This window comes from Hipposideros armiger, unplaced genomic scaffold, assembly GCF_001890085.2.
Source record: "Hipposideros armiger isolate ML-2016 unplaced genomic scaffold, ASM189008v1 scaffold_357, whole genome shotgun sequence".
Lineage (NCBI taxonomy): Eukaryota > Metazoa > Chordata > Mammalia > Chiroptera > Hipposideridae > Hipposideros > Hipposideros armiger.
Window position 1 is genome coordinate 333018 of NW_017731707.1, and position 27845 is coordinate 360862.

The window sequence follows — 27845 nt, forward strand, 5'->3', positions numbered from 1 at the left end:
TTGCTTCACTGGCCCAAGTTGGCACCATCATTGCGCTCTTCCCGGGTGAGGCAGATCAGTTGCCGGCTTCTGGACGGCCGCTCACTGTGGCTGCTGGCTGCTCACGCTGGCTGCTGGCTACACACGGTAGCCCATTGCAACCCACTGCCACAGGGAGTGCAGCCTACGCCGTCGCTGGTGACTCATGGCAACCCAGCTCCAGGTTGAACTGTTGTTCAGCATCTTAGCTGTAGAGGGCAGTGTCATTAGCCCTCATATGTGGGATCTGAACCGGGACCCTCTGGCGTCCCAAGCCAGCTCTTAACCAATGCGCCACTTGGCCGGCCCTGACCACCACATTTTAAGAAATATTTAAAACTTTATCTTTACCCGATATATCACATCAACTGTTATAGATTGAATATATGTATCCTCCCAGAATTCATGTTTAAACCTATTCCTCCAATATAATGGTATTTGGAGGTGGGTGCCTTTGGGAGTTGAGTTAACTCAGGAGGGCAGAGTTCCCATAAATGGCATTAGTGCCCCCATTAAAACAAAATAATACAAAACAAAACAAAAAAACCATGAGAGCTTCCTTGTCCCTTCCACCATGTGAAATGTGAAGACACACTAAAAAATAAACATCTGTGAACCAGGAAGTGGGTCTGCAGCAGACACGGAATCTTCTGGTGCCTTGATTTTTGGACTACCCAGACTCCTAAAACTAAAGGCATAAATTTCTCATGATTATAATCCACTCAGTCTATGATATTCTATTATAGCAACCTGAGCAGGCTAATACATCCAGTTATAAAGAAAAAATTACAAAGAATATTAAAAGGCAAAAATCTAGAAGAGACAGAGCAAGCATCAGAATCTGGTACTGCAGGGATGATACAATCATCAGAATGGAAATTTAAAACAAGCATAATTAATATGCTAATGGCGCTAATGAAGAAGACAGAAGGCAAGAACAGATGAACAATGTAAGCAGAGATGGAAATCCTAAGAAAGAAATAAAAAGAAATGTTACAGGTCAAAAACATCATAACAGATATAAAGAATGTCTTTGTAGGTTTATTAGTAGACAGGACATGGCTGAGAAAAGAATCTCTGAGCTTGAGGATATATCTATCAATAAAAACCTCTAAAACTGAAAAACAAAGTAAACAAAAACTGCAGAAAGCAAAACAGAATATCCAAAGACTGTGGGACAACTACAAAAGGTATAACATATGCATAATGGGAATACCAGAAGGAGGAAAAAAGAGAGAAAGAACCAGAAGAAATATTTGAAACAATAATAACTGAGAATTTCACAAAATTAATGTCAGATATCAAACTACAGATCCAGAAAGCTCAGAGAGCACCAATGCCCTGAAATAAAGATAAATACCCCAAAACTTACACCTAGGCATAACATCTTCAAACTATAGAAAATAAAAGATAAGCAAAAAATTCTGAAAGAAGTCAGAGAAAAAAATACACCTTGCCTAAAGGGAAACAACGAATTATATTGGCAAGCAAGAACACATTGGAGGGAAATATTTAAAGTACCAAGAGAAAATAAACAACCTAGAATTCCATAGTCTGTGGAATTATCCTTTAAAGGTTAAAGAGGAATGAAGACTTTCTCAGACAAACAAAAAATGAAGGAATTTGTTGCCAGTAGCCATGCCCTGAAAGAAACGTTAAAAGAAACTCCTTAGTGAGAAGGAAAATAATATACACAGAAATTCAGATCTGCATCGAAGCAGGTATAAGTAGAAGTAAAATAAAAATTCTTATTTTTCTTATTTTTAATTGATCTAACAGGTAACATAATTTGCTCAAAAGAATAATAGCAATAATATATTTGATTATATATGTCTATGTATATATCATATATAGGTTTATGTATGTTTATATATAAATGAAATGAATGACAGCAATGACACAAGTGACAGAAGAAAGGAATTATGATTATTTTGTTATTACAAAGTGCTCACACTCTCTGTGAAGTAGTATAGTATTACTTAAAAGTGGATTGGGGTTAATTGTACATCAATATTAAAAACTCTAGGACAAATTCTTAAAAAATAAAAAAAGAAGCATCAATAGCAATATGCTAAGACAGGAGGAAAAATGGGATTATATAAAATATTGAATTAAAACCACAAAAGGCAGAAAAAGAGTGGACAAAAAAATAGGAAAAAAGAAAAGGGTCATCAAATGGAAAACAGTAAAGAATATGGTAGTTATTATTACAACTATATCAATAATTATTGACTGTCAATGGTCTAAATGCACCAGTTAAAAGACAGGTTGTCGGAGTGGATCAAAAGACAAGATCCACAATACAAGACTATATAGTAGTCTTGTTATCTATAAGAATCCCACTTTAGCTTATGTCGACATTTATTTGCCATAGTGCACCAAGATTCCAAAGAAGCCCACCCAGGACCACCCCGTGGACCCAGACTCGGTGCTAGGTACAAGCAAGGGCACACTGTGCCCCACTGATTCCCCACTTGGCATCACAGTTCCGGTGGTGTCCAGTAAGCTCTTGCTGACTGTTGCTCAGGTATTCTTAGGTGTCTAAGAATCTTGGTGGGGTTTCCTGAGGAAAAACTTCCTCTAGGGCATGAAACAGTCCTATAGGGATACCCACTGCATTTGGCTTGTCCAGAGACATGCATGCAAAAGTTGGTTTTCCCAAAAAAGTTTGTTCAGACTCTACATACCTCAAAGGAAAAGATGAAATCAACATGGGAAATTGTGCCTCTGAAGCTGACAAGTCCTAAAACAGTCAGCCTCCCATTAATACTATGATGGCTAAGATGAGGATGCTTTGATACTTCTAAATTAATCTTTTACATGCACAATTAGAAGAAGCCAGCTATAAATTAGGCAGAATGAATGGAAAACATATTTAATTGTTCTCTATAAGTTTCTAAAAAAGGACTGTAATAAATGGATCAACCTATGATGTCATTTAGGTGTCAACCCAATTCTTTAAGGGATTAAAAATGGCTGTCCTTATTTTAAAAGGGAAAAGGTCATTTGGAACTTGACTTGTCAAAGACAGATATAAACAGTAAAAGGCCTGCAAAACAAAATTTAGATCCAACTGTTCTGTTTGTGTCTGTCTATGTTTGTATATGTACGTTGTAAATGTGAGACAATTTTCTACTCCAGATGGTATTGTTAAAATTAACTTAAAGGCAAGGGCTTGTAAGGATTGGGTGTTCTAAAATTCCCAGGACTATAGAAACTAACTCAAATGTTTTTCAAGTTCACGTGATCTAAGATTAATCTTTAGTAAATAAAAGTGAAAGTTTGTTGATCTAAGTAGAATAGACACGTCTTTTGAGTTACTGATACTAAATACAATATTTATGTTTTCCCTGATTTTACAAAATTAGTCCATGTTAATAATTGACTTCAAATATATATATATATATATTTAGAAGAAAATTACCCTTAAATATGGTAAAATTTAAACTGTACATTAGATCTCACTATAAAAGGACACACCAAGAAGCAATCAAATCTTCAGCTCTTTAGAGTATTCACATTTTCTATCACCCACTCCACCAACACACCAAGACTTGTGCTATAACCATTCATTACCTTTCAGTTTTTCCATGTGTTGCAAATCACAGGTATACAACAGGGTAATACTGAGATAATATTTTGGCATATAATTTGCAATAACTGTCAATGAAAAAAATGCAAAAGGAAAACAAAATTGTAGTGGCATATGCTTAAGGTTACAATTTGATCATTTTATATGCATATTTAGTGAAATAATCACCACAATCAAGCTAATTAATATATCCCTCATCTCAAATGGTTACTATTTTCATTTTCTTTGTGTTGTTGTTGTTGATGATGAAAGTGCCTTCCATACCTACTTTGTTTAGAGTTTTAATCATAAGTGGGTGTTGAACTTTGTCAAATACTTTTTTGCATCTACTGAGATAACCATGTTTTGTTTTTTTTGTTTTTCATTTTGTTAACATGTTGTTTCTTGTTGATTGATTTGTGTATGTTGAACCATCCTTGCATCCTTAGGATAAATCCCACTGGCCACGGTATATGATCCTTTTAATGTATGTTGAATTTGATTTGCTAATATTTTATTAAGGATTTTTGCATTAATTTTCATCAAGTATATTGGCCTGTAGTTTTATTTTCTTGAAGTGTCTTTGCTGGTTATATCAGGGCAATGCTGCTTTCATAAAATGAGTTTGGAAGTGTCCCACTTCTATTTTTATAAGAATTTAAGGAGGACCGCTATTAATTCTTCTCTGAATGTTTGATAGACATTACCCCTAAAGATATTAGGTCCTGAGCTTTCCTTGCTGTCAGATATTTTTATTACTGATTCAATCTCCTCATTATTCATTGGCACAGGCTTTCTATTTCTTCCTGATTCAGTTTTGGTAGGTTGTATGTTTCTAGGAATTTATTCATTTCTGGTAGGCTGTCCAGCTTGTTGGCATATAGTTGTTCATAATAATCCCTTATACTCCTATTTACTTCTGAGGCATCCATTGTAATGTCCACTCTGTCATCTGATTTTATTTGAGTATTCTCTTTTCCTTAGTCTATTAACAATCTGTTTTTCACAACTCTTAGTTTTGTTCATTTTTGTTCTTTTGTTGTTGTTGTTGTTGTTCTCTATTTAATTTATATCTGCTCTAATTATTATTTCTTTCCTTTGGCTAACTTTGGGCTTAATTTGTTCTTTCTTTTCTAGTTCCTTGTGGTATACAGTTAGGTTGCTTGAGATCTTTTTTTCTGTTTCAATGAAGGCATGATTCACTGTAAACTTCCATCTTAGAACTACTTTTGCTGCAGCCCATAAGTTTTGGTATGTTGTGTTTCATTTTTGTTTATTTCATGATACCTTTGAAACTTCCTCTCTACTTCCTCTTTGAACCAGTGGTTTTAAAGAGAGTGTTGTTTAGTTTCCACATACTTGTGAATTCTCCCATTTTGTTGCTGTCATTGATTTCTATTTTCATTCCATTGTGGTCAGAAAAGATGGTTTTGATGTCCTTAAATTTGTTAAGACTTGTTTTGTGACCTAACATGTGATATATCCTGGAGAATGTTCAGTGTGTACTTGAGTAAAATGTATATTCTTCTGCTGTTAGATGGAAATATCTGCACAGGTCAGTTAGATCCATTTGCACTATAATGTTGTTCAAGTTAGCTATTACTATATTGATTTTCTGTCTGGTTGTTCTATCTGTTATTGAAAGTGGGGTATTGTAGTCCCCTACTATTTTGTATTGCTGTCAATTTCTGCCTTGATATCTGTTAATATTTGTTTTATGTATGTAGGTGTTCTGATATTGAGTATATATATATATATAGTTGTTATATCTTTCTATTGAAATGACCCTTTTATCATTATATATTGACCTTCTTTGTCATTAGAGACAGTTTTAAACTTAAATTTTATTTTGTCTGGCATAAGTATAGCCACCCCTGCTTTCTTTTGGTCACTATTACCATGAAATATATTTTCCACTCCTTCATTTTTGCCTAGGTGTATCTTTCATTCTAAAGTGAGTCTCTTATAGATAGCATATTACTGGATTTTTCTTTAATTCATTCAGCCACTCTAGCCCTTTTGATTGGTGAGCTTAATGCATTTACATTTAAGGTAATTAATAATAAATGAAGATCTACTATTGCCATTTTTGAAATTGTTTTCTTTTTGTTTTGTAGGGAAAACCATTGCCCTAAAGGCTGGAGAGGCAGACAAACTAATACAGGGAATCACAGGGTACCAGAGCAGAGACTTACAAGTAGAAACCACTGTGGGGACCAGTGCAAGGCTAGGAAAATTAGAACTGTAATTGAAGAATTGCTGGAGGCTCAGTGCAGACACTGAGGAAGTCTGATTGTTAAACATTCCAAGGGCCTAATCATAGGGGAGGACCCCACAGTTCTGATTTATCTCCAGGAGCTCAAATAGGTTCTCACAGTAAATACTGGGGGGAAATTCCCTCATGCTTCTTGCAGGAATACAGGGAAAGGAACCATTTTTAAATACACTAGAACAATCTCTTTCTCTTAACAAGTTCTGCTCTCAGGAGAATATAACTAACCAGGGCCTAACCTGCTGGAATATTATCAGCCCCTAACAGACCTGAGGAAGGGAAATACCCAACTCCAGTCACCTTTAGCTTTCAATGTAGTATAAAGAAAATACTCAACTCCAGGCTACACCAGCCATCCTGTTTCCCCAATGGGGGGAGAAAAAAACCTGAGAAACACTTGTGAAGTTCACAGCACAGAGGCAAGAGCTCACTAAAAGACTGAAAACTAATCATAGGACTATATAACAGAACACTTCCATTCCTCCACAACTGACCACCACATTTTTTTAAAAAGATTTTTATTGGGGAATTGGGGGATGGGAACAGCGCTGGGGAATTGGGGGAAGGGGAACAGACGAGTTGCTGTTGTTTTGTTCTTCAGTCTAGTTGTGGAGGACGTTGCTTCACTGGCCCAAGTTGGCACCATCATTGCGCTCTTCCCGGGTGAGGCAGATCAGTTGCCGGCTTCTGGACGGCCGCTCACTGTGGCTGCTGGCTGCTCACGCTGGCTGCTGGCTACACACGGTAGCCCATTGCAACCCACTGCCACAGGGAGTGCAGCCTACGCCGTCGCTGGTGACTCATGGCAACCCAGCTCCAGGTTGAACTGTTGTTCAGCATCTTAGCTGTAGAGGGCAGTGTCATTAGCCCTCATATGTGGGATCTGAACCGGGACCCTCTGGCGTCCCAAGCCAGCTCTTAACCAATGCGCCACTTGGCCGGCCCTGACCACCACATTTTAAGAAATATTTAAAACTTTATCTTTACCCGATATATCACATCAACTGTTATAGATTGAATATATGTATCCTCCCAGAATTCATGTTTAAACCTATTCCTCCAATATAATGGTATTTGGAGGTGGGTGCCTTTGGGAGTTGAGTTAACTCAGGAGGGCAGAGTTCCCATAAATGGCATTAGTGCCCCCATTAAAACAAAATAATACAAAACAAAACAAAAAAACCATGAGAGCTTCCTTGTCCCTTCCACCATGTGAAATGTGAAGACACACTAAAAAATAAACATCTGTGAACCAGGAAGTGGGTCTGCAGCAGACACGGAATCTTCTGGTGCCTTGATTTTTGGACTACCCAGACTCCTAAAACTAAAGGCATAAATTTCTCATGATTATAATCCACTCAGTCTATGATATTCTATTATAGCAACCTGAGCAGGCTAATACATCCAGTTATAAAGAAAAAATTACAAAGAATATTAAAAGGCAAAAATCTAGAAGAGACAGAGCAAGCATCAGAATCTGGTACTGCAGGGATGATACAATCATCAGAATGGAAATTTAAAACAAGCATAATTAATATGCTAATGGCGCTAATGAAGAAGACAGAAGGCAAGAACAGATGAACAATGTAAGCAGAGATGGAAATCCTAAGAAAGAAATAAAAAGAAATGTTACAGGTCAAAAACATCATAACAGATATAAAGAATGTCTTTGTAGGTTTATTAGTAGACAGGACATGGCTGAGAAAAGAATCTCTGAGCTTGAGGATATATCTATCAATAAAAACCTCTAAAACTGAAAAACAAAGTAAACAAAAACTGCAGAAAGCAAAACAGAATATCCAAAGACTGTGGGACAACTACAAAAGGTATAACATATGCATAATGGGAATACCAGAAGGAGGAAAAAAGAGAGAAAGAACCAGAAGAAATATTTGAAACAATAATAACTGAGAATTTCACAAAATTAATGTCAGATATCAAACTACAGATCCAGAAAGCTCAGAGAGCACCAATGCCCTGAAATAAAGATAAATACCCCAAAACTTACACCTAGGCATAACATCTTCAAACTATAGAAAATAAAAGATAAGCAAAAAATTCTGAAAGAAGTCAGAGAAAAAAATACACCTTGCCTAAAGGGAAACAACGAATTATATTGGCAAGCAAGAACACATTGGAGGGAAATATTTAAAGTACCAAGAGAAAATAAACAACCTAGAATTCCATAGTCTGTGGAATTATCCTTTAAAGGTTAAAGAGGAATGAAGACTTTCTCAGACAAACAAAAAATGAAGGAATTTGTTGCCAGTAGCCATGCCCTGAAAGAAACGTTAAAAGAAACTCCTTAGTGAGAAGGAAAATAATATACACAGAAATTCAGATCTGCATCGAAGCAGGTATAAGTAGAAGTAAAATAAAAATTCTTATTTTTCTTATTTTTAATTGATCTAACAGGTAACATAATTTGCTCAAAAGAATAATAGCAATAATATATTTGATTATATATGTCTATGTATATATCATATATAGGTTTATGTATGTTTATATATAAATGAAATGAATGACAGCAATGACACAAGTGACAGAAGAAAGGAATTATGATTATTTTGTTATTACAAAGTGCTCACACTCTCTGTGAAGTAGTATAGTATTACTTAAAAGTGGATTGGGGTTAATTGTACATCAATATTAAAAACTCTAGGACAAATTCTTAAAAAATAAAAAAAGAAGCATCAATAGCAATATGCTAAGACAGGAGGAAAAATGGGATTATATAAAATATTGAATTAAAACCACAAAAGGCAGAAAAAGAGTGGACAAAAAAATAGGAAAAAAGAAAAGGGTCATCAAATGGAAAACAGTAAAGAATATGGTAGTTATTATTACAACTATATCAATAATTATTGACTGTCAATGGTCTAAATGCACCAGTTAAAAGACAGGTTGTCGGAGTGGATCAAAAGACAAGATCCACAATACAAGACTATATAGTAGTCTTGTTATCTATAAGAATCCCACTTTAGCTTATGTCGACATTTATTTGCCATAGTGCACCAAGATTCCAAAGAAGCCCACCCAGGACCACCCCGTGGACCCAGACTCGGTGCTAGGTACAAGCAAGGGCACACTGTGCCCCACTGATTCCCCACTTGGCATCACAGTTCCGGTGGTGTCCAGTAAGCTCTTGCTGACTGTTGCTCAGGTATTCTTAGGTGTCTAAGAATCTTGGTGGGGTTTCCTGAGGAAAAACTTCCTCTAGGGCATGAAACAGTCCTATAGGGATACCCACTGCATTTGGCTTGTCCAGAGACATGCATGCAAAAGTTGGTTTTCCCAAAAAAGTTTGTTCAGACTCTACATACCTCAAAGGAAAAGATGAAATCAACATGGGAAATTGTGCCTCTGAAGCTGACAAGTCCTAAAACAGTCAGCCTCCCATTAATACTATGATGGCTAAGATGAGGATGCTTTGATACTTCTAAATTAATCTTTTACATGCACAATTAGAAGAAGCCAGCTATAAATTAGGCAGAATGAATGGAAAACATATTTAATTGTTCTCTATAAGTTTCTAAAAAAGGACTGTAATAAATGGATCAACCTATGATGTCATTTAGGTGTCAACCCAATTCTTTAAGGGATTAAAAATGGCTGTCCTTATTTTAAAAGGGAAAAGGTCATTTGGAACTTGACTTGTCAAAGACAGATATAAACAGTAAAAGGCCTGCAAAACAAAATTTAGATCCAACTGTTCTGTTTGTGTCTGTCTATGTTTGTATATGTACGTTGTAAATGTGAGACAATTTTCTACTCCAGATGGTATTGTTAAAATTAACTTAAAGGCAAGGGCTTGTAAGGATTGGGTGTTCTAAAATTCCCAGGACTATAGAAACTAACTCAAATGTTTTTCAAGTTCACGTGATCTAAGATTAATCTTTAGTAAATAAAAGTGAAAGTTTGTTGATCTAAGTAGAATAGACACGTCTTTTGAGTTACTGATACTAAATACAATATTTATGTTTTCCCTGATTTTACAAAATTAGTCCATGTTAATAATTGACTTCAAATATATATATATATATTCCAGTAAAAGGGGCTATGTTTTTATAGGTTATAAAATGCCTTCATCAGTCTGTCAAGTAAAGAATGTTAATTGCTTACTTCTTAGTTTTCATTAGAAATTGAGGTTTTAAGTGTCAAAACCTCAAAATACGTAAGACTAACTTTGCGGTGTTCCAGAACAACCCCTGGAACACCTCAAAAGATTTGAAATCTCATGGGAAGCATTGTAAAATAAGTGATGAAAATTTTCTAGGGTATATTGCATGGGTAAACAAATAATGGTTGTAAATTAAACAAATAGTCAGGGCCTGGGAAACCCAAGATGGCTGCTTGGTTCTTCCCAGCTCCCTGGCATCATCATAGTGCATTTAAGATGGACTTAGATGAAGAAGCTTATGAGTTGACATTATTGAAAGGAGACATTTTACGCTATGGCCAAGGTTTGATAAAGTCACTTCAAAAAATGCCAAATAGGTTAACCGCTTCCTTTCACAGAAAGCTCCCAGGAAACAAAGACTTTAGAGTTCACTGAGTACCACCCAGAGATTTTGTTTATTGGAAAGGACATCAAATAAAAGACATTCTCCAATCTCATTGGAAGGAAGCTTATTACGCACCTACCTGTGAATGGGCATCTATCCCGTCTACAGACAGCAAAGACTCCTCAAGGATGAGAAACTGTTTACACTAGAGGTAGACAGCTATCCCAAGACATTGACAAGGTCTGTATAACTACAGATTGATATTGAACTCAGAATCCATTTTGTTTGATTATCTTTAACTCTCTGCTAATGATATTAGTCACAATAATAATTATACTTCTTTGAATTTTTCTATATAGTCCAACTGTTTATGATTATTGAACATGTATAAGATAGGTGTTAATACTCTTTTCATGGTTTTTATAAATGTTATACTAGATGCCAAATACAAAAAAAAATGAGATAGATGGCAAAATTCAGATCATGAGAGTTCACAGGATAGAAATGATCCAGAGTGTTGGTTTTTTTGTTTTGTTTTGTTTTGCAATGAAAGCCAAGAGACCTGCTTTTCATTTAACTTGCCTTTCCCTTTTTGGGAAAATTCAGACTCAACTCACATCCCATGGTTTTGCCCCATCCCCAATGGTCAACAAGACGACATATATACTGAGACTACCTAGAAATGAGCCTTCCTAGCACTGTGAGACCACATTATCAGACCAAAAGATTGGTCGTCGGTGCATCCCATGGATTGATTTATGACCAAAAGGGGGAACTGTGGACAAAAATGGGAGTTCTATGGAAAGTAACCTCACAGGGTGATCTGAACATAAATTCCTAACTGGGCAGGTCGTAGTGAGTCACACCCTAGGCATATAACTTTTTTAGTAAAAAGTTTATCTTTGTCTTAAGCAAGCACTATCCACTGTTTTTGTATATCTAGGTTAACACATCTTTGAAATACCTCTTTCAGGCCCCTCCTTCTAATGTGTAAACCACCCTTTCAGACCCTTCCTTCTATAATGTAACCACCCTCAAGAGAGCAAATATTCTTAATTATCCTATAATCCAACCACCACCTTGCTTTCTTCCACCTTCATCCTTACATCCATCTTTAATTTTAAATGCATGAAAGAAACTAAAAAACAGTTATTCTCCAGAGCATTTGATATCTTGCTCTCCAGCATCTGTCATCAGTTGGTGTCAAATAAACTCTTATAAAAATTTTTTTTAAAAAAAGGAATCCCACTTTAAATACAGACACATACAGATAAAAAGTAAATGGATGGAGAAAAGCATACCATACTAACACTAAACAAAAGAAAGCAAGAGTGTTTACACTGATTTCAGACCAGAACAGACACCAAAATGTTACCAGGGATAAGAAAGACATTACAAAATGATAAAGGTGTCAATTCTCCAAGAAGACATAATAATTCTTAACATGTATGTGTGTAACAACAGAGCAGCAAACTATGAGGCAAAGAATAATAGATTACAAGGAAAAATAGATGAATCCACTATCACAGTTGGGGATTTCAACACCTCTTACAAGTGGACCGACCAGCAGACATAAGGACATAGTTAAACTCAGTAATAGCATCAGTCAAGTAAGTATAATTGACATCATTTATAGCATTAAAAGCTATATGAGAATCTAAGTTTTCACCTTAGGAAAATTTAAAAACAGAAGTAAGCAGAACAAAAGAAATAATAAAAATTAGGGCCTAAATCAATAAAATTGAAAATAAGAAATGAACAGAAACAATCAATAAAACCATAAGCTAGTTCTTTGAACAGATTAATAAAATCTATAAACCTCTAGGAAAGCAAACTAAGAAAAAAGATAGAGAACACAAATTACTTCTGTCAGAAATGAAGGAAGGGACATCACTACAGACCTAATAGACCTTAAAGAATAATAAATGAATACTATACTATGAACAACTCTATACCCAGATTTTTGATAATCTATATTAAATGAACAAATTCCTTAAAAGAGTTCAGTGTGCCAAACTCACACAAAAAGAAACAGATGCTCATTTATTCAGTTCTTTAGATTCCACATATAAGTGAGATCATATGGTATCTGTCTTTCCCCGACTGACTCAGAGACATAGAGGAAAAACTTATGATTGCTAGATGGGAGGGGGGTGGGGAAGAGAGAGAAGGGGAAGGGACGAGACAACACAAATTGGTAACTACAATATTGCCACAGGGATATGAAAGATAGTTTGGGGAGTATAATCAATAATGTCAATATTTTTTAGGGGGTCAGATGGACTCATGCCTTGTTAGGGAGACCACTTCATGGACAGTGTAGAGGCCTGACCACTGCACTGTACATCTGAAACTGCCATTGAATAATATTGTATATCAACTAAGATTCGATATATATGTGGTCACGGGATGTGGAACACAGTGTGGGGAGTGGAGTCGATGGAACTGTGATAGATGTGTATGATCGGGGGAGGGGGCGGTTGATTGGGTGAAGAGGGTGGTCACTTTGTGAGGGGTGAAAAGTATAACTATTGCATTGCTTTGTACACCTAAAACTAATTTTAAAAAAACAGATGATCTGAATAGGCCTATATCTATTAAATAAATTGAATCAATAATTAATAATCTTCCCAAACACAAAGTACCAGGCCCAGATGGGTTAACTGGCAAATTCTACCAAATATTTAAGGACTAAATTATATAAATTCTCTAAAATCTTTATCAGAGGGACAGAATAAGGGAATACTTTCTAACTCATTCTATGATGCCAGCATTATCCTAATATCAAAACAAGACAAATACATTACACATAAGGAAAACTACAAACCAGTATCTCTCATGATTCTAAATTTACACTTTTTCATCATGTTTGAGATTTATTTATGTTATTCTATAAAACCAACTGTACTATATTATTCTGTTATTGTGTGTTTTTCTAATATTTCCATAAGCAGTATTTTTCATTGCTGATTAATATTCAGGAGAAGACCAAGGAAATCAAACGCAGAGAAAATTCTTACTGAAATAGATATTGATTTTTCAACCAAAAATCATTTATCCTTACTCTAAATGGGTCCATTTTTAAAATGTTATCCTAGAATCTTCAAGTTTTTAAGTTTAAATGTAATATACTGAAAGGGATTAAAATCCAGGGCTTTATTTGCCTACAAGTTCTAAATAAGTAAACTGAAACATAGCCCCCCAAAAAATTAATGGAATTTTGAGTTTTATATTAATAAATACACACTATCCAGATAAGGAAGATGAAAATCTTACTAGGTACTACACCAAGAATATTATATCTGGTTCTGGTATCCTAAGTTTTTTTAAAAATGAGTGAAATTCTCAAACTGAAGAGAATCCCTAGATCCCTGTTCAATTAAATAATGAAAATAGTCAAAGATATTGTGAACATATTTATCCATACTAGAAAAGATTTACAAGGAGATTGAAAAGAAGTCATAGGAAAACAAAGAATAAGTAGGCAGCAGGCAGGTAAATTTAAGTCGGTTTAAGAAGAAAAGTTGTAAGAAACAGAGTTGCCTACTACTGAAATAAGAAACTGTAGGGTTAGTGAGTTCTTTATTTACAAGAGGTGTTTAAGCAGAGACAGTGATCGCTTGACAGAGATTTTAAGTACAGTTTTTTCCACAATATTCATTGAGTGGCAACTAACTAGCTACCAAGCACAGTAGATCTAAGAGTACTTTAACCTTGTCATAAGATTCAATGATCTTAAAATCCAAAAAGGAAATGAAATAGCTACTTTTCAACTTACCTTTTTTTCCTCCTGTAATATTATTATTTCATAAAATCGTGGCAGATGTGAGTAATAATTTTTCTGTTGATCTTTCTTGATGTTAATATTTTCATAATGTGGTATCTTTTTCCTTTAGAAAATTTAAAATGGAATTGAGTTCTCAATTTCAAATGCATAAATGTTTAAATAAGCCAACAAAATATTTTTACACCAATGTTTTATGCTTAAAAAGTATGCAATAAAAACAATATTTGGATGTGTTAGGCCAATATATCCTAAATTTTGTAAAAAGTATTCATTTATCTTAGTTAGTTCCATGTTTTCCAATTTAGAGCATTATAATGAACATATTCTAATAACACCTCCACAAAGAAAATAGAAGATTTATGCCATGAGTTTAAATAAAAAGCTACCAAAAGTTCCCTGTGTATTCTATTTATGATAAAAAGTTTTTAAAATTTCAAATCCTTTATTATTTCAATTATTACTAAAATAATAGGGAAAATAGCTCTATGCTATTAATATCATAACATAATCAGGAAAAGAGCATAAAGAAAGATCTTTGAAAATGAAGGGGAAGCTTCATTGAAACTCATACAACCTCAAGAAAGAATAAGAAACTAAATAAACAGTAATTAAGAGCCCAAGCTTTGCAGTCAGACAGCCTGATGTGAATCCTAGCATTGCTACCTACTAGCAGTGTAACCTTACACAAATCACAGAACTTCTCTAAGCATCAGATTAGATTCCTCACCTGATTGGAAACAGTAATAAAGAATTCTCAAGGTTGTAATGATTAAAGCAGATAAGTGTTTAGTGCCATACAAGGCTCACAATAAGTTCACAATAACTGCTAGCTATTATTATTATTATAAGACATATTTAAGTAGGCTATACTGACTATACTACTTTCTTCTATTTCTTAAAGAGAATATTTTTCAAATCTCACATTAAACATTTCCAGTGAACTATCCTGAACATAAGCAGATTAAAAGGCAGATAATAGAAAAACATAAAGACAAATGCTGCAGTTGCATAATTGTAATTATTTTCTTTGACATTGTTATAATTTAAATATTCATTTAATATCTTACTTCACTGTTAAATGCTAACTTCACTGATTTTTTTCACACAAAATTCAACAAATAAACTTGTTTTCAAAACCTCAAATAGCTGTATGGATAACAAATTGATAGTTGGGATATCGCAAGGGTCACATATCATTTAGGTCCGTCTTTCCCAGAAACCTATAAGCTCATCTTTCCATTTACAATAGGGAAGTATCTCCACTTTATACTGTATCAAATCTCACAGAACAATTCTGACTTCACCCAATAAAACATAAGTCAAAAAGAAAAGAAAAGGGGTAGAAAGTGTCAGCTGCCAGAAGGAATCAAGACAACTCCGAGTAAAAGAGAAATTATGGAAATGGTAGTAAGTGAAGTAGTCTGGAATACAATTAATATGGATACATTCCTAGAAGCAAAAATAAAAATACAAATAAATGAAGAAAAAAAAAACAGGGGAAATGACAAAGATCAAAGAGAAAATAATACTAATACATAGCAGAAAAATGGGAATGGGACAGGGTTGAAGAAGTAAAAGTGCTGTTAGGAAAAAAGAAATACCATGTAAAACCAGAGGAACATGATTAGATAGAGTCCTGGTTATACCTGAGGTACTTAGTAAGAAGTATACTAGGGCCGGCCGAGTGGCGCGATGGTTAAGAACTCGCTTGGGATGCCAGAGGGCCCCGGTTCGGATCCCACATATGAGGGCCAGTGACACTGCCCTCCACAGCTAAGATGCTGAACAACAGCTCAACCTGGAGCTGGGCTGCCATGAGTCGCCGGCGACGGCGTAGGCTGCACTCCCTGTGGCAGTGGGTTGCCATGGGCTACCGTATGTGGCCAGCAGCCGCAGTGAGCGGCCAGCAGCCGCAGTGAGCGGCCGTCCAGAAGCCGGCGACTGATCTGCCTCGCCAGAGAAGAGCGCAATGATGGTGCCAACTTGGCCCAGTGAAGCAACAACCTCCACAACTAGATTGAAGAACAAAGGACAGCAACTTCTCTGTTCCCCTTTCCCCAATTCCCCAGCACTGTTCCCATCCCCCCAATTCCCCAATAAAAATCTTTAAAAAAAAAACAAAAAAAAAGAAGTATACTAGAATGGATGGAAAGCAATCATCATAGAACAACATACATTAAAAAAGGTTATTTTTGCTTTATGTCAATTAAACCTCAATAAAACTGGCAAGCAAACAGACAGACAAATAGATAAGCAAGCGAGCCCAACTGGAAGACAAAGAGGAGAAGATTAGCATCCTGGATAACAAAAGCATATGTCAAGGGGATGAGTAGCGTTGGTGCATTTATCAGACTTTGTTTTGTTTGGAAGAATGACAAAGATATTAAGTTTAGACCCCATTGAGCTAAATATACGTTTCAAGTTCCAGTACCACTACTAAAAGAATAAAAATACAAGATGTCTATCCCATATTAGGAGAATAAAACATGAAATGGACAATAGAATAGTGTATAAACTCCCCAAAACAAAGACCACGTTTTATTATTTTTATTCTACACTTTTTTTTTTTTTCCTGCCACCATTTGGCAGCTGAGCAGAAGCTCAGCTCGGGCCGGGCATTGAACTGCTGTTGCTCAAAGCTCGCACTCCTGAGCACACTCTTAACCAACTTAGCCACTCGGCAGGCCCTATTATTTTTATTCTAAGTTACTAAGTTTAGCACTAGCACATAGCAAGAATTCAAACAATGTTTGTTCAATGAATGAACAGTAGCAGGGGAGTCCAACAAGAGTCTACTCGTAAGTTATATCTACCACTGGTATGTAGATGTATCTGAATCTGTCGAGCAAACTACTTGGATAGGTAATCACTGTGGGACTTCTTGTGAGAAAACGCATTCTATGAGAGAGAAAGAATCAGGCAGAAAACCTGGACCCTGTTAAAAAAAAAAATTAAAGAAATGAATCAGTAGAGTCTGAGGACAACATGGTATTTGTTACTCAATTTTGTCTTCAATTGGCCCATGTCTAAAGCCTTACTGTGTGAGTCAGAGAAAATAAAGACAGAGTTATTTTAGCAGAAATGTATTTCCTAGTTAAATTTCATTAACATTACCTCCAACCTAACGTTATGGCTCTAATGCACACTAAGAATGCCTTCTAAATCTGTCATGTAGTCAGAAGAATGGATACCAGAGCCAGGGACAAGATGAATCCTGGGTCACTTCTTTAATATTTTCTCTGATATTTTGTCTGTTTCATAATGAAAGACAGTATATTTTAGTACTTAGATACAAGAGCTATGTAATTGAACAGGCCTCAGTTAAAGTCCAGCCCTGACACTTAATAGCCACATGATCTTGAATATGTTATTTATTCTCTTTGATCCTTGCATTTTTCACTAATAAAATAGGTAACTACACAATAACAATAGTAATTACACAGAAACTTGTGGCAATTAAATGAGGTAATGCATGTAAGGCCGGGTGGCACAGGATGTAGCTCACAAAAAAGCAATAGTTTTCATATAGGTTACTCCAAATTATACTACTTCTTGGAGACTTAATACTGATTTTTCCTTTCATAGTAGCATAAATTAGTCTAAATTATTAGAATACTTTATAGTCAAGAACTATATTAAAGGTATCCTTTTTTTTTTTTTTACTTACTGGACTATATCATATTGTCCAGGACCAGGCCCTGACTTTACAGGTAACACGAGTCTTCCCAAAGAGTTGCCAAAATGTATTCCCTTATATTTCAAAGTTGCATTGGAAATATCCTATTAAAAAAAAAAAAGTAAAGATGAGAAATAGCTTAATTAAGCCATGAAACAATATTTAACTATACTTAAGTCTAAATCTAAAGCAAGGATAACCTTTGTTAAGGGGTTCCACTGGTAAATGCTAGCATTCCTTGATCTCAAGGTAAGTTACGAATGCTATACCCCATTCCACTCCTGCGTCTGCCAGAATTTCTAGAGAAGTACTTCTAGTTTCAGCATATCCTCAACCAATATGAACAGCTTTGCTCCTGGCAGTACACTCAGCAATCTAAAACCTTAAGAGCAAAGAAAATGAGCTCCTCGACATTTGAAAAAAAGAGGAGGACAAATTTTATGATTTAGAGAATGAGAAAACCTACTAAAAATGACCTTAATTAAACAGAAGTTAATATTAATTTCAAGAAGTTAAATTAAAATTCAAATGGCATCAACAGATACTGGATAACTTCTAATTACCTGGTATTTAAAACTATAACATATTCATGTAAAGTTTTCAAAGAGTAACAAATATATGACAATAAATTACTAAGTACTACCATTTCATTTTATTATTAATGCTGAAGTCAAGATCAGTCCTTTAATGTCAAAGAAATTATTTGTGACATGAAAAATCAATCATCTTTCCTTTACATCCACTATATAGATATCAAAATTAATTTTGGCCCATTAAAAAGTTCACTTTAGAGAAGTTAAAGCACCTGGTTTTGTTAAAAACCAATAAATAAATTTGTATAATTTTGTAAAATAAATTAGTATAAGAACAGTAGCTTCTCTTACAAGAATTCTCTTCTCTTGACCTAATACGTTCTAAATTGAGCAATCACTTCAGAATATTTTAAAATAAATTCATCTTTTAACTGATGGTAAAAGGTAAACTCTAGTCTATTTAATTTATTTTTAATTCATATTTGGAAAATTACAGTTTTAAAATAAGTCTGAATTATTAAAACAATTAATATATGATACTGAATAAAATCCCCATAACATAAACTTATAGTTTAACTGCATAAGTGTGACAGTCATTCTAGGTAATCATTATTATTCGAGAATAGCAGAACCAACCTCTATTACTATTATAAACCATAATAATAAAACAAATAGCAATATTTGTCATAAAAAGCATAATTCCAGTTTTAAATGGTTAATTAAACCCATATCTGCCCCACTCCCACCAAAATTTAAAAAGTATACAAAATAGACACAAATAATCAGTGCTAGAAGCTAAGAGAAAGTGTCATTCACTTTCCAAAACTCTGAGGAATTTCTGAAAAACAGAGCACAGCAGAAACTATTGTAGAACCAGAAAAAGACCTCACTGCATGAAAAAGAACCTCAGCTGAATCCTATTAATGTCCCCAAGAGGACAAAAACGGGAAATTGGATGGACTTTTGGGTAGTGAGTAGGGAGCCAAAGTCTCAAAACAAATGCCTTTAGATATTTGCACCAGTGCCATTACGTGAAGCAATGAAAGAGAATGCCAACTCTCTTAGCTTGGATGACTGGAAATGAAGCTCGTATTAGCTCCTAATGAGGACAGACTTTCTAGTTAGGCACCACTCCAGAAAGTGTTGGGATGCCACAACAAAATGCAAAAAGAAGCTATCACAGCACTAAAAATACCTACTATGTGAAAACGCATGTTACTTCCTAGAACTTACCACTAACAACTAGCCCTCCAATGTTATCAAATGCAAACACTATGAAACTAAACTTTCCCTTCTACACCACCTTCTCTTAAAGAATTAAACAGAGGCCAACAAATCTGACAGAACTTAGATGTTTGCATGAAAGGAAATGAGACCTTTGTGGATTCTTTTTTTCATAGATGCAATCTCATAGAGAAATGGGATTATAATTTTTCTGAAGTTTCTTCTGTTTTGATTTTAGTAAATCTCCTTGCTTGCTCCTTGCTTAGGATGGTGGAGGATGTTAGAGCTGAAAGAAACAGGGAGTTACAAGCTATGTTCAAGTAAGATTCAGACAATTTTAGAATGCCTGGTGAATTAACAGAGCAAACCAGCCAGAAGGTGAATGTGAAAACTAATCCTGTGGGAAACAATGAATCACGACCCTCGCCCAGTAAGAAAATCTTAGTGTCAATGCTAAATACGATTTTTTGTTGACTGAATTTGTCTCCTAACAGATAGTCCCCATTGGATTTATGCCTGGTTCCTGCAGAGTGCAAAGGGGCTATGATAAAAATCTAAAAGACCTGTTTCGTTAAAACACTGGTAAAATCAACACTACTTTTAGGAACCTCTAAAGGAATACAACACAAAGAAGGAAGAGTATTTTCTTCCTGACTTCACTCCACTCAGCATGCAGCTTTAGCTGTGATGAGTACACTGGTGGAAATGCCCAGCAGAGAGCACCATCTGGCAAGAGACTGAGATGTCTGGTGGAGCAGCAGCTGCCTCAGTGGAAACAAATTTGTTCAGGAGCCTGGTAGTGACAGCCCTTGAGGACTTCTAGAAGCACTTGGAAAGGGGAAGTTTGCAGAAGGCTGGTATTCCTTTACAACAGTAAGAGGAGACAACGTACATTTGAGTTATGAACATAATTGTGACTCTCCTTATACCCACAATTTAATGAAACCTGTGAAAACTTGTTAACATAAATAAAAAGTATTAATTCTTATTCCCACTAGAAATATTTCCAGCACTGTAAGTGTTCTCAATGTGCTTAGATTATTGATATGCAGATCCTTTCTAATGAATGGTAACGCAAAGAGCAGAGAAGTATTTTCCTCTCTTCACTATGGACGTTTAGGTTTAACACACTATGAAACTACAACACTATAAAACACTATATCAAAGTAAGATAGTAGTAGTAGTATTACTATTATAATATAAGGAGGCTGTCTAGATAATAAACATGATTTCCAAACACAGACCTTTGTCAGTCCTAGAACAGAGCTATGAATAAAAATTAAAAGAGCTTTCCTACCAGTCTCTATAACACACAGAGTATGTATTGCTTTGGCACTCCTGAGTGTAACACAGAAGGGCCTAAGGCAGCAGGATCATCCAAAGGCTTTGGGTCTGGAGTGCAGAGAGAAATGCTATAACCTAGCAGAGGAGCACAGAAAAATGGCACAGCCTGACATGTCCAGCAGAGCAGCAGATGGTAGTAGAGGAATACTGGAAAAAACCATGGCACCCACTAGAGTAGCTGAAAAGCAGCCTGTTTCTTTGGGTCAGTGGCAACTCCAAAGATGGCTGCACCCTGTAGAGCCTCAGGAAAAGAAAGAATGCCAAGCCACACAACTCCTTCTTTTACTAAAGTAAGTGTTCTAGACCACCTTTCAAATGGAATTACCTAATATAGCCATGGATTTTAAAGGACATATATAGTTTTGATGGCAGAAAGAACAAAATTTCTCATTTGTGTTGTACTTTACTTTTACTTAGAAATGAAGCAGAATTTCATAATTGTGCAGATTTTAGGTACAATCACTAGTGAAATACACAGATGTGGAATTCTGCTCTAATATAATATAGCCATTTTATATATTTCATGTAGAAGCATATCTAATATATTGACTTATATATAGCTTATAGGTTTATTTAAAAAATCAGTATTTTATAACAGAGCATTTGATAAATCATCTTTTACATCATGCTTTTATAGCCTAAAACATATATGTTAAGGTTTTATATTAATTATTTTTGCATAGCATTTCAGGACCATGAGAAGAATTATATCCAGGAAGCTTTCTTTGGTTTAATTAACATTATTGAGATTTTGTGGTTCAACTGTTTAACAATTCTTAAGGTAACCCAGTAGAAGGAAAGATCATGTATATACATACAAACCATTCAAAACATTCAAGATATTAGCAAAATCCTTTTCCTGTATATACACTAAAATTCATTTTATTTAAATCATGAGAATTGAAAAGCACTTAACTCGCTAACCTCTGCAGTACTCAGGTAAATGTTCAATCTGAATTTTAAAAGCCTTTTAAAAATACAGACAGAAAATGAAGAATAAATTGATGCACTCTTAACTCTATATCATATCCTCTTTATGTCAAGAAGTGTTGACAATATCAACTTCAAGGTCATTGTCAACTTGGAAAATCATTAGCAAATAAAATATGACTTAATTGAAGCGAACTCAGCATGGAGCTGCGTTATTTTAAGTGAATGTTGTAATATAACTTGAAGAAGAATTACTAACTGTCACTCCCAATGACAATAAAATGAATGAATAAGTGACTATGCAACTTTTCCCGAGTGTTTTCCATAATTAAGTATGGAAGTAGAATTTATGAAGAATTAAAAGTCCCAAAGTGCATCAATTTAAACACTAATGGACTGCTTTCCAGTGTGGCAGCACACAGATAATTCTCAGCATGTTATCATTAGCAAATATGTCAGTGTCATAATTCCAACTGCAAACTTTGCTTATGAAATCCACCTCTGAAAAGTAAATGTATAATGATATTTCTAAAGCATTAGGGCTCTTCTAAAAAGAGAGAGAGAAGTAAATTTTATAAATCAAAATATTATACAAAATAACTTATAAATATAATTTCTCTTTACAGATTAAATATAGCTAAAATTTATCATTTGTTGGCTACAGTCACATACAGCTTTTAATTTCAGAGTTGCTTCTATATTTAAGCTATATAAGATATCTTCAGCAGATGCTATTCACCAGTTCAGGGAAGGACCACTATAATTACCCATTTATTAGATTATTTTCTTAATTTTCTATTAATATTCACATCTGGAATCTGAGCACACATATAGTATATTCTCAAAAAGCATCTAAAGAAAACAGAATTACCAGAAGTTTGCATAAGGTATGAATTAACATTACTACAGCATCAACTTCATAGTAGTCAGCGAGGAAACTATTTTTTGTTGCAGGAAAAACAAGAAAACAAAGCCTTCAGCTAATGAGCTTTGCCACCCTTTATCTAGTTCTCTCAAATTCAAGAAGGAGATTTCAGAAAATATCACAGTCCAATTCAAATTGAATTTTGTTGGATCTTCTTGAATATTAACAACTATGTTTTTAATTTATATATAAATCTATGTTTTTACATGTTTTCTTAAATTAGATGTAGACTTTTATTCCAATAAATACAATTTGGATTGACTCAATAATTACTAAAATAAGTCATCAAATAAATTAAACCTAGTAAAATTATGGAATAAATTTCCTTCTTATTTGTGTTATATGTAATGGAGGGTACATGGGTATCTGTTATTATGTTTGTACTATTAAATGTGTAGCTGTGAGTACATAAATTGAAGTAAAAATATTTTAAGAAAACACTTTTGACAATTCAAAAGATCTAAGACCCAAAATTGCCTCGATACACCTATTGCCACAAACCAAATGTTTTCTGAACGTGCTTAAGCCAAAGCCCAAAGATGGAGACACATACAAACAAAAAAACTGTAGAGTATTGGGAGTGAAGGTCAAGGCAAATCCTGAGAGTACCTATTCCTATGCTTTGCCCAAGGTGTCTCGTCAGCCTCTCCTTAAATCTATTTTTCATTTTTGCCATTTTCCTCACTAGGATTATTTCTTCTAGATCCAATAAAAGCATAAAAACCAACAAGTTCAAAGCACTGTGTGTTTCGGTCTTGTAATTAAGAAAAACCAGACATACTATCTATCCGTATTTATTGTCTGTATTCATGGATAACTCATACATTTCAACTAGCTGAATAGAATCTTGGTTCAACTCTAGCCACGTTTAAAATTTAAAGCCTGGATGAGATGAATCTGATATATTATATTTGATATTTTAATCAGAGAGAAGCTCCTTATCTTTTTTATAATCATTTATGAAATAAATAATATACTATCAGATTCAAATTCTTTTATAAATAAATATAAATTGTTTTCTAAATAAATAAATAAATAAAATGTTCTCTTTCACGTTCCAACTCAGGAAAAGAATATCTATGTATTGCATATGATTATACAGTATAGCAGAGACTTCTAGTAAGTTAAACCTGTTTCCTCTTCTTCCTAGAGTTAGACTATATTTCCCAGCCTCCTTGGCACTTAAGTGTATCCATGTGACAGAGCATTAACTCCCAGGTCTGGCCTACAAAAATCTCCCACTAACAGTCCTCCATCCCCTTTCCCCTCCTGCCAGCTGGAAGTAGATGACAGCAAAGTCCTGTGGGATGACAGTAGCACAAACAGAGTGAGCCTGAATCTCTACATGGAGAAAAAGTCTCTTAAGTAATGGCCATATGAATGAGGAAAAACTAATTTCTGTTGCATTAATCCACTAACATTTGAGGGTTTATTTGTTACTACAGTTAGCGTTACATTAACTAAACATGAATAATCATAAACAAGCTTCTAATTGCCAATATAAAATGCAATCTACTTACAAATTGAGGTTTATAGTATGCTGGACCGAGTGTGCTGTCACTATCAGGTGGAAAACGTTTTATAATACTGTCATCCTCATTAATATGATAACCATACGACCGTCCACAAGAAGGAATTGAAGGAACATCAACACTTCTGGCAGCTGAAGGTGCCCTTGAAATTTTCTGTACAAAAACACATTATTTACTCAAAGGCAAGAGAAGAAGAAATAAAGAACCAAATATTAAAATTTACTAAGGTGCCTTGTAAGCGCAGTAGGTAGCGCCTCAGTCTCATAAAATTTACTAAAAAGCAACTCTTAAATATTGACTTAATGAGTTTCATAATTTAAGTCAAAATGTTCTATAAAAGTAAGTTAAGGGAGTGAATTCAAGTCTCACCTCATCGTATAAACCAAGATAATATACACCAGTACTATTATAGCTACCGTATCAAGCCAGGAATCTCTCTCACTTGGCTCAGCTATTTATATTGCTTTAGTAAAACAAATATAACTGATTATGAAAACAGGCATTCATTCCTAGAGTCACATTAAATATCAACAGTCCGAACTAGTTACTTGTGAGATGCCATCACAGTATCTGCCAGGCAAAAGCAAACTTCATATTTCCTGTAACATTTCCGGGTTTCATTCCTTCCCAGCTCCTGACCTAGTTCCGTATTACTGGTGCCCTTTATAAATATCCTAGTTACGCAGACTATGTGGCAAGGAAAATGTCTATGATATAATGCTGAATGGAAATAAAAAATATAAAATATAAAATTGAATTTATGACTATAGCTACGTAAGTTATGTGAATTTATATATGTGTATAAAGTCATATATATATATATATGATTGAATAATGAAAGAAGCTATGCCATAATTAATACAATGTCAGTGTTAGAATCAGGTATTTAGGGAAAGTTTTTCAAAATTTCCTTTAATGAAAAATATTTTATAATTTAAATAAAAACAGGAAGGAGTACCATATATAAGAAATAATAGAATAAAATATATCAAATAATATACAGACAAATAAATTAGTTATTTGGAAAAGTCTTTATTAAGACTATATTGATCCTCTATAGTTTCTAAATAAATAAATANTCAGTTTTTTGCAAATAAAGACAGGTCCTTCTATGAACAAGGAATTATGAAGCTCACTGAAAGGTGGCAAAAGGTTATCAAACAAAACGGGCAATATATCATTGATTGATCTTTGTTTTTTATATAAATAAATGAACTTTGAAAAATAGACAAAATATGTCATAACTTTTCTGACAACCCACTAGAAGAGAATAGGACCAGAAAATATAAGTGAAATTTATACTGACCCTTTGCAGCAGGAATCATCCTAGGAAATAGGAGATGAAAGAACAAGCTCTGACTTAATAAGCTAATTATATATCTATCAAAGGATCAAAAGCCTTCACATTGTAAACTTAATTCTTTTGTTTCTTTTATTTTCTTAATTCCTTTATGATCTTTTCTACTAAGCAAACTTCCATTTGAAAAAAGTTAATATGTTTCAGATATGCTAAAAGAAACAAAGGAAACGTGAATTTGCCCATAACTGGGCAAGAGCTGAAAAGGCAAAATGTATACCCCAATCCCACTGCTGACTTTAGAATGGTGGTGACAGCCATAATCAAAGTGAAATAACCATAAGAAGTACAGAGAAATAGAGAAGACTAAATTGGGGCACACAGTTTCAACTCCGAAATGTTCTGCTTTATAAAGTTTCAGCTATTTTGTATTTTACAGTGGAGGCAGGCCCTTGCAACTACAACCCACATTTAGGTTTCTCGGACTTTCATTTGAAGTCTCTAAATAATATTTACTAAGTTTTTGCTGATAGAAAGCAATATTTCAATCTATGCTTCCAAAGAGTAAAATAAATAAATAAATACATACATACATACATACATACATACATACATATATACATAAATGCTCTAGTTGAGTGCACAGATGCCCAATATACTATTATGCTATTAACATACTATCATTGGCTGAAAATGTATCTATCATTAGAGACAATTATTAAGTACTTTCCCTGATACTTAATGAGACTGATTACCAAATAAAAACAGGAAATTACCAAATAAAAACAGGAAAGTATCAAATGGTTTCCCCTCCATTCACTACTTTAAAAAATTATTTGCATGATGTCAAGACTTTCCTCTCTGGCTTCTATTTCTACTACTCTCCCTAGATCCTGTAACTCCAAGTATTCCAAAGAACTTTGTTCTTCTCTGAACATACCACACCATTAAATACCATAACATCTTTATTCTTGCGGTTTCTCTGCCAGAGTGTTTTTGTCTTCCCATTTTTTTTTTAACTACTTAGTGAATCCTTCTTCACGAGTCAGCTCAACTGCGCTATCCCTACACCCTCTAAAAACTCTCTTCTTTGGGCTACTGGGGAACACTTTATTATGATGTATGTTTATTAAGATATCATTTCATCAACTTTTTGGTATTGAATTTCATTCATTACTTTCCCGTTAAAATTATAGATCTCAGGGAGCAGTGATTGTCTTCTATATATTATCAGTGCCTAGCATTGTCTGGTACACATTGTCACTCAAAAAATGTCCGATAAACCCTTGCATGAATAAACAAACATTTACTCTGCCCCCACACATGAAATAGCTGATATTTAAATACACTTATAAAACTTAACTTCATTATCATTGTGCTGATATTATTCAACTGAGTACTGAACCCTAAAATATATCCTCCTCAACAAAAATCTAATCCAAACTTAAATAATATGAGCTATGTGAAGGAATTATGACAAGAGAAGAAGGAACCACTTAAAATAAACCATGACCAAAATCTGCTACATTATATTATTTATTTCAAAAGAGTAGGCCTTTGGTGTAAAAATTATTCATTTATATAACACCAACATAACTTTCCAAAAACATTACCTGCTAGTTCCCAATATAAATTCTGATTTCCAGTGAAAATAATCTCATTGTCCTCTGCAAAATCCCACTTCTCTATCTTCACTCACATAGCTCTCCAAGCCTAAAATGCATGTTCTTCAAAGCCAACTTCCTTTATAAATTCTCTACAAATTATACTTCCTTATAATACAGTAGTTCGTCTTTAAATTCCTATGGCATTCTTTTGTTTGTTTGTTTGTTTTTTGTTGGGTTTTTGTTTTTGTTTTTGTTTTTTTTTAGCTGAGCCATCCTGCCACTTGTTGGCAGCTCAGCAGCAGCTCAGCTCAGGCCATGAATTGAACCAGCAACCATGGTGCTCAGAGCTCACACTCTTGAGAGACCTCTTAACCCTATGGCATTTAATTACATGGTCATTCATTTAGCACCTGTCACATTTCCTCTTGCAACTGTCACGTTTCATCTTGGTACCTATTTATGTATCTTTCCCATCTAAAATTTAAGCTTTTTTTATTTCAGGAAATATGTTTTAAATTTCACTTATTATTAATAGTGCATAAACAGTGTTTCCTATCTGTCATATATATATATACACATATATATATATATATATATATATATATATATATATATATATATATA

The 27845-nt window shown here is 34.4% G+C and overlaps 1 protein-coding gene across 1 annotated transcript in view; it reads right to left on the bottom strand.

Moving 5' to 3' along the window:
• STPG2 (sperm tail PG-rich repeat containing 2) overlaps positions 1-27845 on the bottom strand; it is a gene marked incomplete at its 3' end in the record, with an annotated part of 232443 nt that overhangs the window by 187912 nt on the left and 16686 nt on the right. The window contains exons 3-5 of the mRNA XM_019661640.1: positions 24306-24470; positions 17821-17933; positions 14145-14256 (exon numbers count right to left, since the gene is read on the bottom strand). Coding sequence (XP_019517185.1) covers positions 14145-14256; positions 17821-17933; positions 24306-24470 — 390 coding nt within the window. The remainder of the gene's footprint in view (positions 1-14144; positions 14257-17820; positions 17934-24305; positions 24471-27845) is intronic.